This window comes from Silurus meridionalis, chromosome 13 (genome assembly GCF_014805685.1).
Source record: "Silurus meridionalis isolate SWU-2019-XX chromosome 13, ASM1480568v1, whole genome shotgun sequence".
NCBI classification, from domain to species: Eukaryota; Metazoa; Chordata; class Actinopteri; order Siluriformes; family Siluridae; genus Silurus; species Silurus meridionalis.
This window is the reverse complement of record NC_060896.1, coordinates 25814976-25827783: the sequence shown is the minus strand read 5'-3', so window position 1 is coordinate 25827783 and position 12808 is coordinate 25814976. Positions and strand designations below refer to the sequence as shown.

At 35.6% G+C, this 12808-nt stretch overlaps 1 protein-coding gene and 1 long non-coding RNA gene across 3 annotated transcripts; one reads left to right on the top strand and one right to left on the bottom strand.

Moving 5' to 3' along the window:
• Positions 1-2087: 2087 nt before the first annotated feature.
• On the bottom strand, positions 2088-6319 carry LOC124395325 (cytochrome c oxidase subunit 5A, mitochondrial). Of its 2 annotated transcripts, none has more exons than XM_046863746.1 (5): positions 6156-6319; positions 3580-3696; positions 3011-3132; positions 2642-2780; positions 2088-2216 (listed from the first exon to the last, which is right to left on the bottom strand). In XM_046863746.1, exons 1-4 carry the CDS (start codon positions 6226-6228, stop codon positions 2667-2669), a joined length of 426 nt encoding a protein of 141 aa, XP_046719702.1. In that variant the 5' UTR covers positions 6229-6319; the 3' UTR covers positions 2088-2216; positions 2642-2666. The 2 variants fall into 2 exon arrangements, with proteins under 2 accessions (XP_046719702.1, XP_046719701.1); XM_046863745.1 differs by having other exon boundaries at positions 2663-2780; positions 6156-6317.
• A 44-nt stretch (positions 6320-6363) lies between these two features.
• On the top strand, positions 6364-12373 carry LOC124395327. The gene is made up of 3 exons (XR_006927607.1): positions 6364-6404; positions 6609-6647; positions 11803-12373. It is a non-coding gene; the product is annotated as an uncharacterized LOC124395327 (long non-coding RNA).
• Positions 12374-12808: the final 435 nt, after the last annotated feature.

Below are 12808 nucleotides of genomic sequence, written 5' to 3'. Positions count from 1 at the left end.
TCTATCTGTAAATAACTTCACTCAGGACCAGGAAAGAACGTAAAACTACAAAATATGCTAATTTATTTGAATAATTAAAAAACACGGCTGCAAAGTGAAGCAAAGCATTTTTACAACCGGAACCATTAAGTGCTCACAAATCGCATATCAAAAATCTCCAAAAATCAGTGTTGATGTAAAAGAAATATATATATATATATATATAGATGCAAGTAACCATGCCATAACACACCATAGGTAATGCAATTAAAGTCTCATACCTTAAAGATACAAAAAGTCTCTAAGTCACGTCAAAAAACGTGCATATATGCAGTATGGATATTAACCATCTGCTTCTTGTTATAAACCATTCCAGTATGCTCATATTTTTTTATAACTTTCTAGGAAGGACAAATCTAAAATTAGATTCCAAATTAAAAATGAAAATGTAAACTTCTCAAATTCATGTGCTCCCACATAGACACTCAAAAAAAGGTTGCACATGGTCCTCCATAGACTTCCAAAAAAGGCTGTAGATGGTCTCAGTTGGATACCCTTAAGAATATTGTACTTGGGCCCCTAGATATCCTAAATGCTGATGATTCTGCTATAGATACCCTAAAGATTGTTGTTGAGCGTCCCCCACTGTAACCTTAGCTCAGTTTGGAGGGTCCTATATGGAAGTTAAAAGAGTGATATGGATGTTTCCCCGCAGAGATACCCTAAAGACTGTTGTAGATGGTCCCCAATTTATATCCTAAGAGTGTTATTGATAGTACCTCATGGACAACCTGTGGTATGGTTGACATCAGCTCTGGAATGAGGCAGGTCAGAGATTGATAAGATTAGAGTTCGAACGATTCATCAGTTTTGCTGATTAATTGGCACCAGTAGTTGATTGCTGAACTATCGGCAAAAATCAATACCTAGAGTTTTTCCCGGGTTGCGTCTGCTGAGGTCCACTTTCATTATACAGTACAAAAGTGGCCTCTAGATGCAAATCACTGAAGCCACGTGCTGTTTGTGCTTAACTGGGTACCCTAAAGATTGTTGTAATTGGGCCCCTAGATATCCTAAATGACCATAAATATTGCTGTATGATGCCAAGAGAAGCCAACTTTCTAAACCATGCACATCAGCGCTGCCTTCTCCAGTATAATTTACAACAGTATAATGTTAAATATTAAAATAGAAATAGAAATGGACCATGTTATACTTAAAATAGCTTGCAGTTCTTTAACAGGACTAGTTGAATTCCTGTTTTTTATTATTATACATAAATATCGGTTGATTACAAGGTTATTAGCAAGTACAATCCAACCTAGCTATTATTCAACCTCTAGATGAGATGGTCTCCCATGTATATCCTTCATTGTTGTAGATAGTCCCAGACATATATTCTGGATTGATCACAATAGATTTGGTGTACATCTTCAGAACAATCAAAGCAATATCAGCAAAAGAATATTTGTATTCCAAGGGTTTATCCATAATCAAACAAGTCTCATATTAGGCATCTTCAGGACCATGCAAGAGCAGCAGCGAAGATCACAGGCCACAGCAGTAAGGGCAGCTGCAACAGCAATGCCGCCATGCAGCCTATTGTATTACAATGTTTAGTTTGATAATTTTTGCACTGAAGTCACTTTGGTATACAAGCAAGGTGGACAATGTTTACACAAAACACTATACAGCACTACCAATCACACCCTCACTCTCTTTACACAGCTTATCTGTCCTTCTTTATATACTGTAAATATATTTTTCTTATTCTTCTTCATCTAAAATGTAGATTGTTTTTACTATACTTTTTATTCTCTGTGTTGCTGTAATATATGAATTTCCATCCAGGTTGAATAGTGATTGATCGATACACATAAACGTAATAAAACTACACATCACGTTTAAATTTAAGTCTGGCAGCATGGCCCTCAAAATAATGCTGCTTGCAGCTTTAATTATCACTACCAGTACAACTACCACTAAAGAGCATGTCAAATTCTCACCATAGCATATGTAACTGGTACACAGTATATTATGCAATTTGCATGCCATTTTGTGTAAATACAAGAACATAGAGAAAACGACTTAAACACAAACAAACAAAATTAGATATTGCTCTGTTTATTAAGTCAAAACGTTTAGGCATGACACTACAGAACTTTATGAACACTGGCCAATAAAAACAAGGCGGGCTTGAAGTGCAGTGAACAACCTTCCTGGACGTGTCTCAAGACCTATAGAGGATAAAATTAAGATGTTAACAATTGCAAAAAACTAAACAAACAGCTAAACAGTGAACATAGAACACTTTTTCTAGTCCCCAGGCATTCCTAACATTAAACAGTATAGAGTTAGTTGCTTAACATATATATTAAATAATTTTACTTGTCACATATGCATTACAGCACTGTAAAATTCTTTACATATCCCAGCTTGTAAGAAAACTGGGTTCAGAGCACAGGGTCACCCATGATACAGCACCCCCTAGTGTAGAGAGGGTTAAGGGCCTTGATCAAGGGCCAAACAGTGGCAGCGCTGTGGCTTGAGTGCCAGAACTTCAGTAAGCAGAGCCTTAACCACTGAGCTGCCAATTTTTAAAATGTAGTTAAATGCAAGTAGATTCCTTTAATTATATTAAAAACAAGAAAATACAACACACTTCAATCCTCCTTGAAGGCACCTGTTTAAACTTTATCGATGCCCAGTTCCTCTGGGGTCGAGATGCCCAGCTCCATAAGAGTGGGGCGAAGTTCTTGAATCAGATATGGATAGATCTCTTTATGTGGTCCAGACTTATCCTGAGAAGATGATTAATATCAAGATTTTAGTAACAGAAGGAGAATAAAACATCCAAAGTGTGTACACTATAATACTCAGATCTTAATCTCAATTTGCCCTCAAAGTTATACCAAGGTACTACATTTTCTTTTAATATATCTAATATATAACTATACTTTATTATAAAGAACCAAATAGCTACCTTAGTTATTTATGGCTTGTATCATGCATACAAGATGCACAAACCCACCTTTACTGCCTCTAAAATGCGAACTGCGCTGGCTAAGTCATTCAGCCTTCTGCAGGCTCTCAGTGCAGAGTCGAGGATCTTAGGTTCGGGGACAAGGTCATAGCCGATCAGAGTGTTCACACCTGATGATGAATAGTTTTAAAGAAAGAAGAAAAAAAATAAATCAGCAAATGCTTAAAAAAAAAAATGCACCGTTTTATTTATTACTGTGAATACATTTATAAAGTGAGGGTATGAGTAAAGAACAGTGGATAGTCTTCCTGAATTGTTATTAAGCACATATATGCCTTTACAAAATAATTGTTTTTTTTTTTTACTCCTCTAATAGCAATAATTTTAAAAATCATGCATTTACAAGCAATAAGCTTTAATTAATGTCGATATTAAACCTAAGAATACAGGGAAAGTGTAATCTCTGTTACTTGGCATGACTTGTTAGTACCAAATGGGTTGGATTGAATATTTTATAAACTGTTGATTTTCTGTGATTTTTCTTCTCTCTATAGTTTAAACAAAATGGCATGAATATAGATGTGTGCAAAGCGTTTGGCATGCACCCTACATTTTACCTTTTCTAAGTTCCCAGTCATCAAGGCTGGGCTTGCTAAAGTAAGTGACCCAGCGAGCATCAAACTCCTCATCAGTCTCTGCTTTGGCATGAGAGTAGCAACGGGAAACCAGTGGAGCTGAGAAAGAAAAAAAACACATTCATTCACCTCTTAGGATACAGTGCATCCGGAAAGTATTAACAGCGCTTCACTTTATGCACATTTTGTTTTGTTACAGCTTTATTCCAAAATGAATTCCTTATTTCTTTCAAAATTCTACAAATAATTCCCCATTATGACAACGTGAAAAGTCTTTGCAAATTTATTAATAATAAAAAATAAATAAATAAAATCACATTTACATAAGAATTCACAGCCATCACACTCAAAATTGAGCTCAGGTGCATCCTGTTTCCACTAATCATTGTTGAAACGTTTCTACAACTTGATTAGAGTCCACATGTGGTAAATTCAGTTGACTGGACATGATTTGGGACACACCTGTCTATATGAGATCCCACAGTTAACAGTGCGTGTCAGAATTGTCTGTAGACCTCAGACAGGGGACAAAAGCATTTCTGCAGCATTGAAGGACCCAATGAGCACAGTGGCCTCGATCATCAATAAATGGAAGAAGTTTGGACCCACCAGGACTCTTTCTAGAGCGGAACTGCCTGGCCAATCTGAGCAATCGGGGGGAGAAGGGCTTTAGTCAGGGAGGTGACCATAAAACAAAGATTGAACTCTTTGGCCTGAATGCCAATTGTCATGTCTTGTGGAAATCAGGCACCACTTATTACCTGGCTAATACCATCCCCACAGTGAAGCATGGTGGTGGCAGCATCATGTTGTGGGGATGATTTTCAGCAGCAGGAACTGGGAGACTAAAGTTTGAATCACGTTCAATGCCAATAAAATATCACATTAAACACTAAATGGACAAAAGTATTGGGACACCTGACATTTCCACCCATATGTGCTTCTTTCCAAAGTTAAAGCAACCCAATTGTGTAGGATGTCTGGATGCGACATTCAGTTTTCCCCTTCACTTAACTAGGAGACCCAAACCTGTTCCATCATGAAAATGCCCCTGCCAGCACCATGGAGATATGGTTTTCATGCGGTGGAGTGGAAGATGGTTGGAGTTTGGCCTGCTATATAGCTTTGACCTCAACCATACTGAACACCTTTGGAATAAATGGAAGCGCTGACTGCACCCCAGGCCTCCTCACCCTACAACAGTACTAGACATAGATGTCTATCGAGCTGGACATGCGAATGTATTCAAACCCAGCTCGATAGACAAGACCCGTATAGAAGATACAAAAAAGTGGACGGGTTTTTATATTTTTCAGATATTTAAATAGTTTTTTTTTAATGAATGGGACTTTCATTTTCATCACCATCATTATGATTATCATACACACTGATACAAACCTATAAACTACAATGATACTCAATTATGATCAGATCTATTTCAATCCAATTTTATATGTATAGCTCTTTTAACAATAGAAATTGGACCAAAGCAGCTTCCCAGAAATAACATCATTAAGTCATACAAATTGAATTTGTAATTTTTAGTCTCTAAAAGAATGAGAAGCAAGTATACTTCAAGGCTCTAATCTGTTCCGGCACCGAGGTGGTGGAATGAACTTCCCCTAGATGTCCGAACAGGGGAGTCCCTGGCTATCTTTTAGCGACGGTTGAAGACCAACCTCTTCCTGAAACACTTAAATTAGCACTTTCCAAGTTTGTTTCCTAAAAATCCAGTTTTAGTCCGTTTGTAATCTAGTGTACCAGGTGACTGCTAACTGCCGCAAATGTAAAAGGTATCCCTAGTGAGCAAGCCAGTGGTGTCTGTGATATGGAAAAACTCCCCAAGATGGTATGAAGACCAAATCGTGAGAGGAACCAGGCTCAACAGAGAACCCACCTGGGGGATGCTGAATGTCCATTCATTATAAAACAATGTTGTATCATTGTTAAGGTGTACTATTGGCACTTCAATTCAAAACTGTCCATTCAGTCCTAAGCTATTGTAACACGCTGTTTATATTAATTACAGTCCAAATCCATGGTTCTTGAGATTCTAGATAACTTAATGGATCTTTAGATGTTCATGTGGAATCAATGGTGCACTAAGGTATAACCATTTAGAAGGAAATTGGACCAGTTAGAACCCATTAAATGAATCTAATACTAATGAGGAAGTGAACATGGCTAAAGTAGTTATATTATATAGTGTGTGTATATATATTTATATAATTATGTGCAAATATCAATTAACTGGACCTGACTCGTTTATGTACTGGGTTCGGTCATCACAAGGGCATGAACTCTGTTAGCTAGCATGCTAACCACTGAATGTTGAGTGACATCTACATTATAACTACACACACCAAAGTCAAAGCACCTTGTCAGTTTTATTTTGTTATGTTATATGCACAAATACAATTCATAAAACCATTTCGGGACCATTTTATTTCAAGTCGGAAATGAAGCTTCTGTGGAATCTAAGCAACACTGGAGAGCAGCAATGTTCGTACAAAGATATAAATAAAATATGGCTATTACTATTAACAAAATTCACTTACCTGTACATTGAGGACCTGTTCGTGCTAAATTTCTGATTCCGGCCGCAGAAACACGAATGAGGGCAGAAAACATGATGTTCTCCTACCGACAGCTTGACTACACGGATATATACAGAGTAAAGGAGAGAAAAGGTAGTGCGATGTGCGCATGCGTGTAACAAATGTGGTGCGTGCGTAAAGCCAACTCCGGAATGGGAGGCACGTGGAAGCAGACGGAGAAAACCACATCGATGAAGCTGAGGTTGCCAGGTTTGCCGTTTTAACTTCATACTTTTAATAACTTCGAAAAAAATAAAGCCAATGTCATCTAAAATAGATTACAAACAAATAACCACATACACAGAGCAAATTTGTTTTATATGTTTTTTAATGTATAGTTAGTTTTAATAACAATGGTTATAACCTTTCTCAAAAATTTTCAAGCATTTTCTATTCATCCATTTGTTTACTCAGGGTTAAGGTGGATCCAGAGCTTATGCTGAGAACCACAGGGTGAGATGGACTGACTGTTGTAGAAAGTAGCTTGAATAACATTTCCACATATTTTTGGATAAATATACTGAGTATATATTTTCTTGAAATCATTTTATAGGTTTTGTACTTTCTTTATTTTTTTTTTTATTGATCTTTAATAACTTTTTTGTCCTGGTCACGGAGGGTCCTTGCAGGAACAATTTTGAATAGGACACCAAATTAATCCCAGAGCAGCACACTTGATTGATTGATTAATTGATTTATTTAAACAACCGTTAATCAACACAAACAAAAATTTCAAGACAAATAACTGTTTTATAATTAATGTTTAACTTATTTTTAATGCCTAACGAACAAAGCCAAAATGCGAAGTCAATACATAAGATATTGTCTTACAGCTGAAAAATAAAGCAGTAAACTAGTCCCAGTTAATTATTACTAAACAATTTTATAAAGCCAAAAACTGTATTTCTATCAGTGAAAAAATGAGGTTTACAAATTATACAAGAAATGAAGCAAATCAAGCAGGAGCACATCGAGCGCTGAATGAACAGTATCTTCATTCCCTCATGGAAAGCCACCTGTTCAGAAAATTATACATATGATTATATGAAATACGTTACACCAACAAATAGTGGCATTAATATTTAGGCTAAAATTTAGAACCTGGATTTACTGATATGAATATCTATTACTTTACCTCAGTAGCAGTAGAAATAAAGCTTCTCGTAGCAATTTCTGCTCTCCCAGACATTAGTATTGACTTTGTAAGCTCCACAGCTGTAGAGTTGAGGTGTACATGCCAGTGATTCTGGTATCCCCAGCAGATCCCCACTCATCCAAGTCCAGTTTCCATTAAGGAAATGCAAACCGGTCCACACGCTGTCAGTTGCAATCAGTATGGCCTCATTTTTAGGCATGTGTACTTGTGACATAGAGGCCAAGCCAGTGTAATGTGTTCTACAAAACTCACGTGCCTCCTCCCATGTCTTTTTCTCCTGAATCAAGATATCCAAGCCGTAATTACAAATGAAAGCTCGAGGTTGCTTACACTCTAAATCGTTCCAGCCATTTGGGAGCAAAAGCACACAGTTTTGGCCATTGTTGTAATTATTTGGCTGTGTATCATTCCACTTAAAATAAATTAATGGTTGTCTATTATACCAGAGAAAAGTTTTTTCATTTTCTGGGCTCCTGATTAGTCCAATCCAGGCTGCAGATAAGTTTGTTATACCCATTAAAAGCTGGTTATCGTAGGCAGTAGTGATGGTAGCCAGGCCTCCATAATTTTGTGTGCAGTATGTTTGAGCTTCATACCAGGACGCTGATCCAGTAACATACATAAATCCTTTTCTCAGTGCTCCAGCTATCCCACAAAGGTACAGCAGAAAAAAAACAGATGCTTTCATTTTAGCAGTAATGTCTCTCAGTGATGTAAATCTTTTTACAGGTGTCCCACTTATATACCTTACTTTTTTTTTTTTACATTTACATAACATTTACATTCAGGTGCGTTGAAGAAAAAAAAGATTTTTTTCTTTTTTTCAAACCTATTTACAAACATTATATTACACAATAAACAATAGAGTTTCATTAAGGTTAGGGTATGGTTTGGTTTACTTACAGTATAACCCCTTAATAGTAGATTAATGAAAATGGCTTGTTCATGGTCACCAGTTACATCCAGAGGTGGCACAAGTACACACATCCTTTACTTAAGTAGAAGTACAGATACTCATGTTTTAAAATACTCGGGTAAAAGTTGACTATGACTATGCTTTTTTACTCAAGTTAAAGTAAAGAAGTTTGGGCTCTGACATGTACTTGAGTAAAAAGTAGCCATTACTACTAGCTGTTTTAGTGTGACGCTGGTAACTGGATGTCACATCATATATATATATATATATATATATATATATATATATATATATATATATATATATATAATGATAGGGTGGTCAATTAATTAAAATATTCAATCACAACTTAATTGCACATTTCTATCTGTTCTAAATGTACCATATATTAATACTTTATATTTTTAATACTCTAAGCAACATGGACATGGAGAAATAAGGATGCTTTATGCAAATGTATGTTCATTATTGGTGGAACCAAACTCAACATTGATCATGAAGACAAAATATTCTTGTAAATGTTTTAAAATAATCATGGTGGTTTAAATTACGTAAATCACCAAGACACCAAACAGAACCTTTGCTATGTTTCCACATGGTGCTGCTTTGAGACTTGCGGCATCAATAAAACAAATGTTTGCTGATTAAAAATATTTTTAAGATTAAGTTTATTTATTTATTTTATAACTGAGTAAAAAAAGGACATCATGAATAAATGTATGTTGCGCTAAAGGTTTTGATCTTGACTCTTTTATTTAGGTATTATTTAGTTATTTATTTAGGTATTTATATTTTTAATAAAATTGTCAAACAGAAATGCGCATTGATAGCATAAATAAAAATTTCGTGCAGTTAAAAAGGAATTTGCATTTGAATTTTGACAGCCCTAATATATTTATTAATACAACATGAATTAAAAATTGTGTTATCTATTGAATGTGTTCAGGCTGAACATCTACCATATAGAACACAAGCAAAGAAAAGATGATGATGATCAGGAACGTCTCTATTCTCAGTCATGTTTACATCACTGACTTCCTTAGTCTGATCCACGTTAGCTTTACTTTTTGTTGCCTTCTTCCTGCTCATTGTTCACTTTGTAAACTAGTCTACGTCTGTGGCATCCGAGAGCCAGGAATTGATACACAGTGGTAGATTGAAAAAGCTACGCAATGGCAGGAAACAGATGATGGGCTGAAATCAGCATGCATTGAAAATAAAAAAATATTGACATTTCACCAAATTCATAGATTAAAACTAAAGCAACGAGTCTGTTTTGAAAATGTATAAAGTAGAAAGTATAGACCTTTGTGTAAAACTGTAATAAGTAAAAGTAAAAAGTTGTCCCAACAAATAAATAGTGAAGTAAAGTACTGATACCAGAAAAATCTACTTAAGTACAGTAAAGAAGTATTTGTACTTCGTTAAGTAGAGGGAAGCAACAATCACTGTTTTGGACCATGTACTATTTCCAGTCTCAAGAATGATCATTTAATAGTCTAATGTAATAACTGCATGTTCTTTTCTCCTCTGACTCTTATTATGTTATCTGTCTTTTTAACAGCATCAGGATTAACTGTTAATCTGGACCAGAAAGATTTAAGACTGAAACATTTCAGAAGAATGGCAATTTAGTGTGCCCTTACCAAACAAAATCCAGAGAAATAATGCAAAATAATGCAAATCTTTCTCTTAAGGCTTCTTGAAGTATATTGGTGTATGCACTTGAATTGGTTCAGGGTACTTTGCAAGTTGAATCAGATATATAAAACCTGTTATTTAAATTGTGATATTCGAAGACATACTGCAAAACATGTCTGTAAGTTTTACTAGGTACTGTTAACATCCCAATATTTTGTGCAATAGCTACTACAGAACCACCGGTTTTCTACCAATACGTTTTATACAGTCTATTATGATAGTGCTATACATGCAAATTTGAAAAATAGAAGCTTTTAATAAATGTCAAGTCAAGTCAAGTCAAGTTTATTTGTATAGCGCTTTTCACAACAGACATTGTCTCAAAGCAGCTTTACACAAATCAACAGTGATGGTGAATGGTGTGCATTTGTCCCTGATGAGCAAGCCGTGGCGACTGTGGCAAGGAAAAACTCCCTTAGATGTTATGAGGAAGAAACCTTGAGAGGAACCAGACTCAAAAGGGGAACCCATCCTCATCTGGGTGACATCAAGAGTTTGATCATAAATCTTTCAACAATACAGAACACTGGAGAGTGAGAACTAACATGAGCACTGGAGTATAAGATTATAAGTAATGTTCTTTCTGCAGTCTTATACAGTCTATATGGTTAGTAGCTCCGAGTTTTATAAGCTCAGCATTTGTGATCACCACAGATCCAGCATCAGCTTCTCCATGCCAGAGCCTTTAAACACTCCAGGAGGTCCAATGTCAAAACTCCACACATGTAGCGGGATCCAAATGGCACTGGTATGTTTTTAATGTGTATGAACAAATCCAGCTACCCCTGTGACAGATTTAAGTTTCACTTTCCATGATCCCTGAACTACAGAGGAGCATCCCAGCAGCAGTGATTTATATTTAACAATGTCTGGTAGATTCTGTGAAGATTTAATCTGTTCTCATTTATTATTTCTGGTAATAAATGTTTTTTATTTTGTTTTAGTGCATCGATGTTACATTGTGTTAAACTGCAAATCCTGTCTGGCTTGGTTATTTATTTTTTTACATTTCTTGCTCCAAAGTGTTTGGGTGCAGTACATTTTCTGTTCTGTACATCATAGATTTAAAATGTTATGAGGAATTGTTTTACGGAAACCTGTTTTCCCCATTTTTATACACACGCATATATATATATATATATATATATATATATATATATATATATATATATATATATATAAAACTGTGGTACTGATGTAGGTTTAGGCGAGGGGAACTGGGGGACTGGGGTGCAGTCAGCATTTCAATTCATCCCAAATGTGTTCAGTAGGGTTGAGATCAGAGCTCTTGAAGATCTTCCACTTCATCTTATGTAAGCCATATCTTCATGGAGCTTTCTTTGTGCAATGGGCATTGTCATGCTGGAACAGGTTTGGTTTTCTTGGCTATTTAACGTGAAAATGTAATGCTAATGTATTGAATGTGATTTTTAAGCAATAAAACACAAATGGGATTGGATTAGCATAAATTCTTGCATTTTCATTGTAGAATAGTTTACAATAAAAAAAAAAGAACATAAAACAAACAAAGCAAACAACAATAAAAGACAAATGTTATTTTAAATATTTGATAATTGGGTCCAATAGTCTTAGGGAACATAAAAAATCGGTATATATATATATATATATATATATATATATATATATATATATATATATATATATTTTTATTTTATTTATTTTTTTTTTATTGGAAATCAATAAAAAAAAACAATTTAAGTGTATACAATTGTATAATTAATCATATCTGCTATGTGAAAGTGCTGATTTTACATGCACAGAATTGTCTCTCACTCAGTTTTTATTTTATTTTTTTATTTTATTGTAAACTCTAGACACAAAAAATTCCAGGAGGTCAGCAGTTTTTGAAATACTGAAACCATACTATCTGGCACAAACAACCATGCCATGGTAAAAGAGTTGGTACTTTTCCCCTTTTCTTATACTTTTTGTGAACATTAACAGAGTGTACATGTGTCCCAATTAAAGTGGACATTAGTGCATATTATCAACACACAGTAACCCCATTTCTGTTTCGGTGATTTCTTTGTTAATGTAAAAAAAAAAACATTCTATTACAAAAACATTCTCTTACCCTACAAACTGAACTCACAACCTACATTTACATGGTATTTGCATTGATTGACTTGGAAAATGGCTTTTATTCAAAGTTGTTTTCCAATGTCACACCTAACCTAAATGTACTAGTACGAACTAGTTTTAGTGCTCTGCTCATTGAAATAAATAATTCTAGATTTGTTAAACTAGATCAAGCCCCACAAGCATGACACAAACTATCTCAAAACTCTGGGCTTCTAGTAATTCCTAGAATAGCAAAGTCCACTAAAGGTGGTAGAGCATTTTCACATTTAGCTCCTAAACTCTGGAATAGTCTTCCTGACAGTGTTCGGGGCTCAGACACACTCACCCAGTTTAAGTGTAGATTAAAAACCTATCTTTTTAGCAAAGCCTACACATAACACACATCACATCATAACCTTGTGCTCCAGAACATCTGCTAACATGCACATTATCAACTGGTGCTGTTAATATCATGAACAGCAGCTACGCTAATTCCTCTCCACTGCTTCTCTTTCTCTCCCCATCCCAAGACACCCTGAGGTTTGGCCAGCTCCAGTCACCTCCCACCTCGTGATGATTACGGACCTTTAAAGAAGTAGATGCCGAACTCGCAAACATCCCGAACCATCTAGAGACGTACCAGTGCCATTTGGGTCCCGCTACATGTGTGGAGTTTTGACATTGGACCTCATGAGTGTTTAAAGGCTCTGGCATGGAGAAGGTGATGCTGGATCTGTGATGATCACAAATGCTGAGCTT

Coding starts and splice junctions, on each gene's coding strand:
- LOC124395325 (XM_046863746.1), bottom strand. CDS start 6,228: ATGTTTTCTGCCCTCATTCGTGTTTCTGCGGCCGGAATCAGAAATTTA. Junction 3,697..6,155: donor AACAGGTCCTCAATGTACAG/GTAAGTGAATTT, acceptor TTTCTTTCTCAG/CTCCACTGGTTTCCCGTTGC. Junction 3,133..3,579: donor TGACTGGGAACTTAGAAAAG/GTAAAATGTAGG, acceptor ATTCATCATCAG/GTGTGAACACTCTGATCGGC.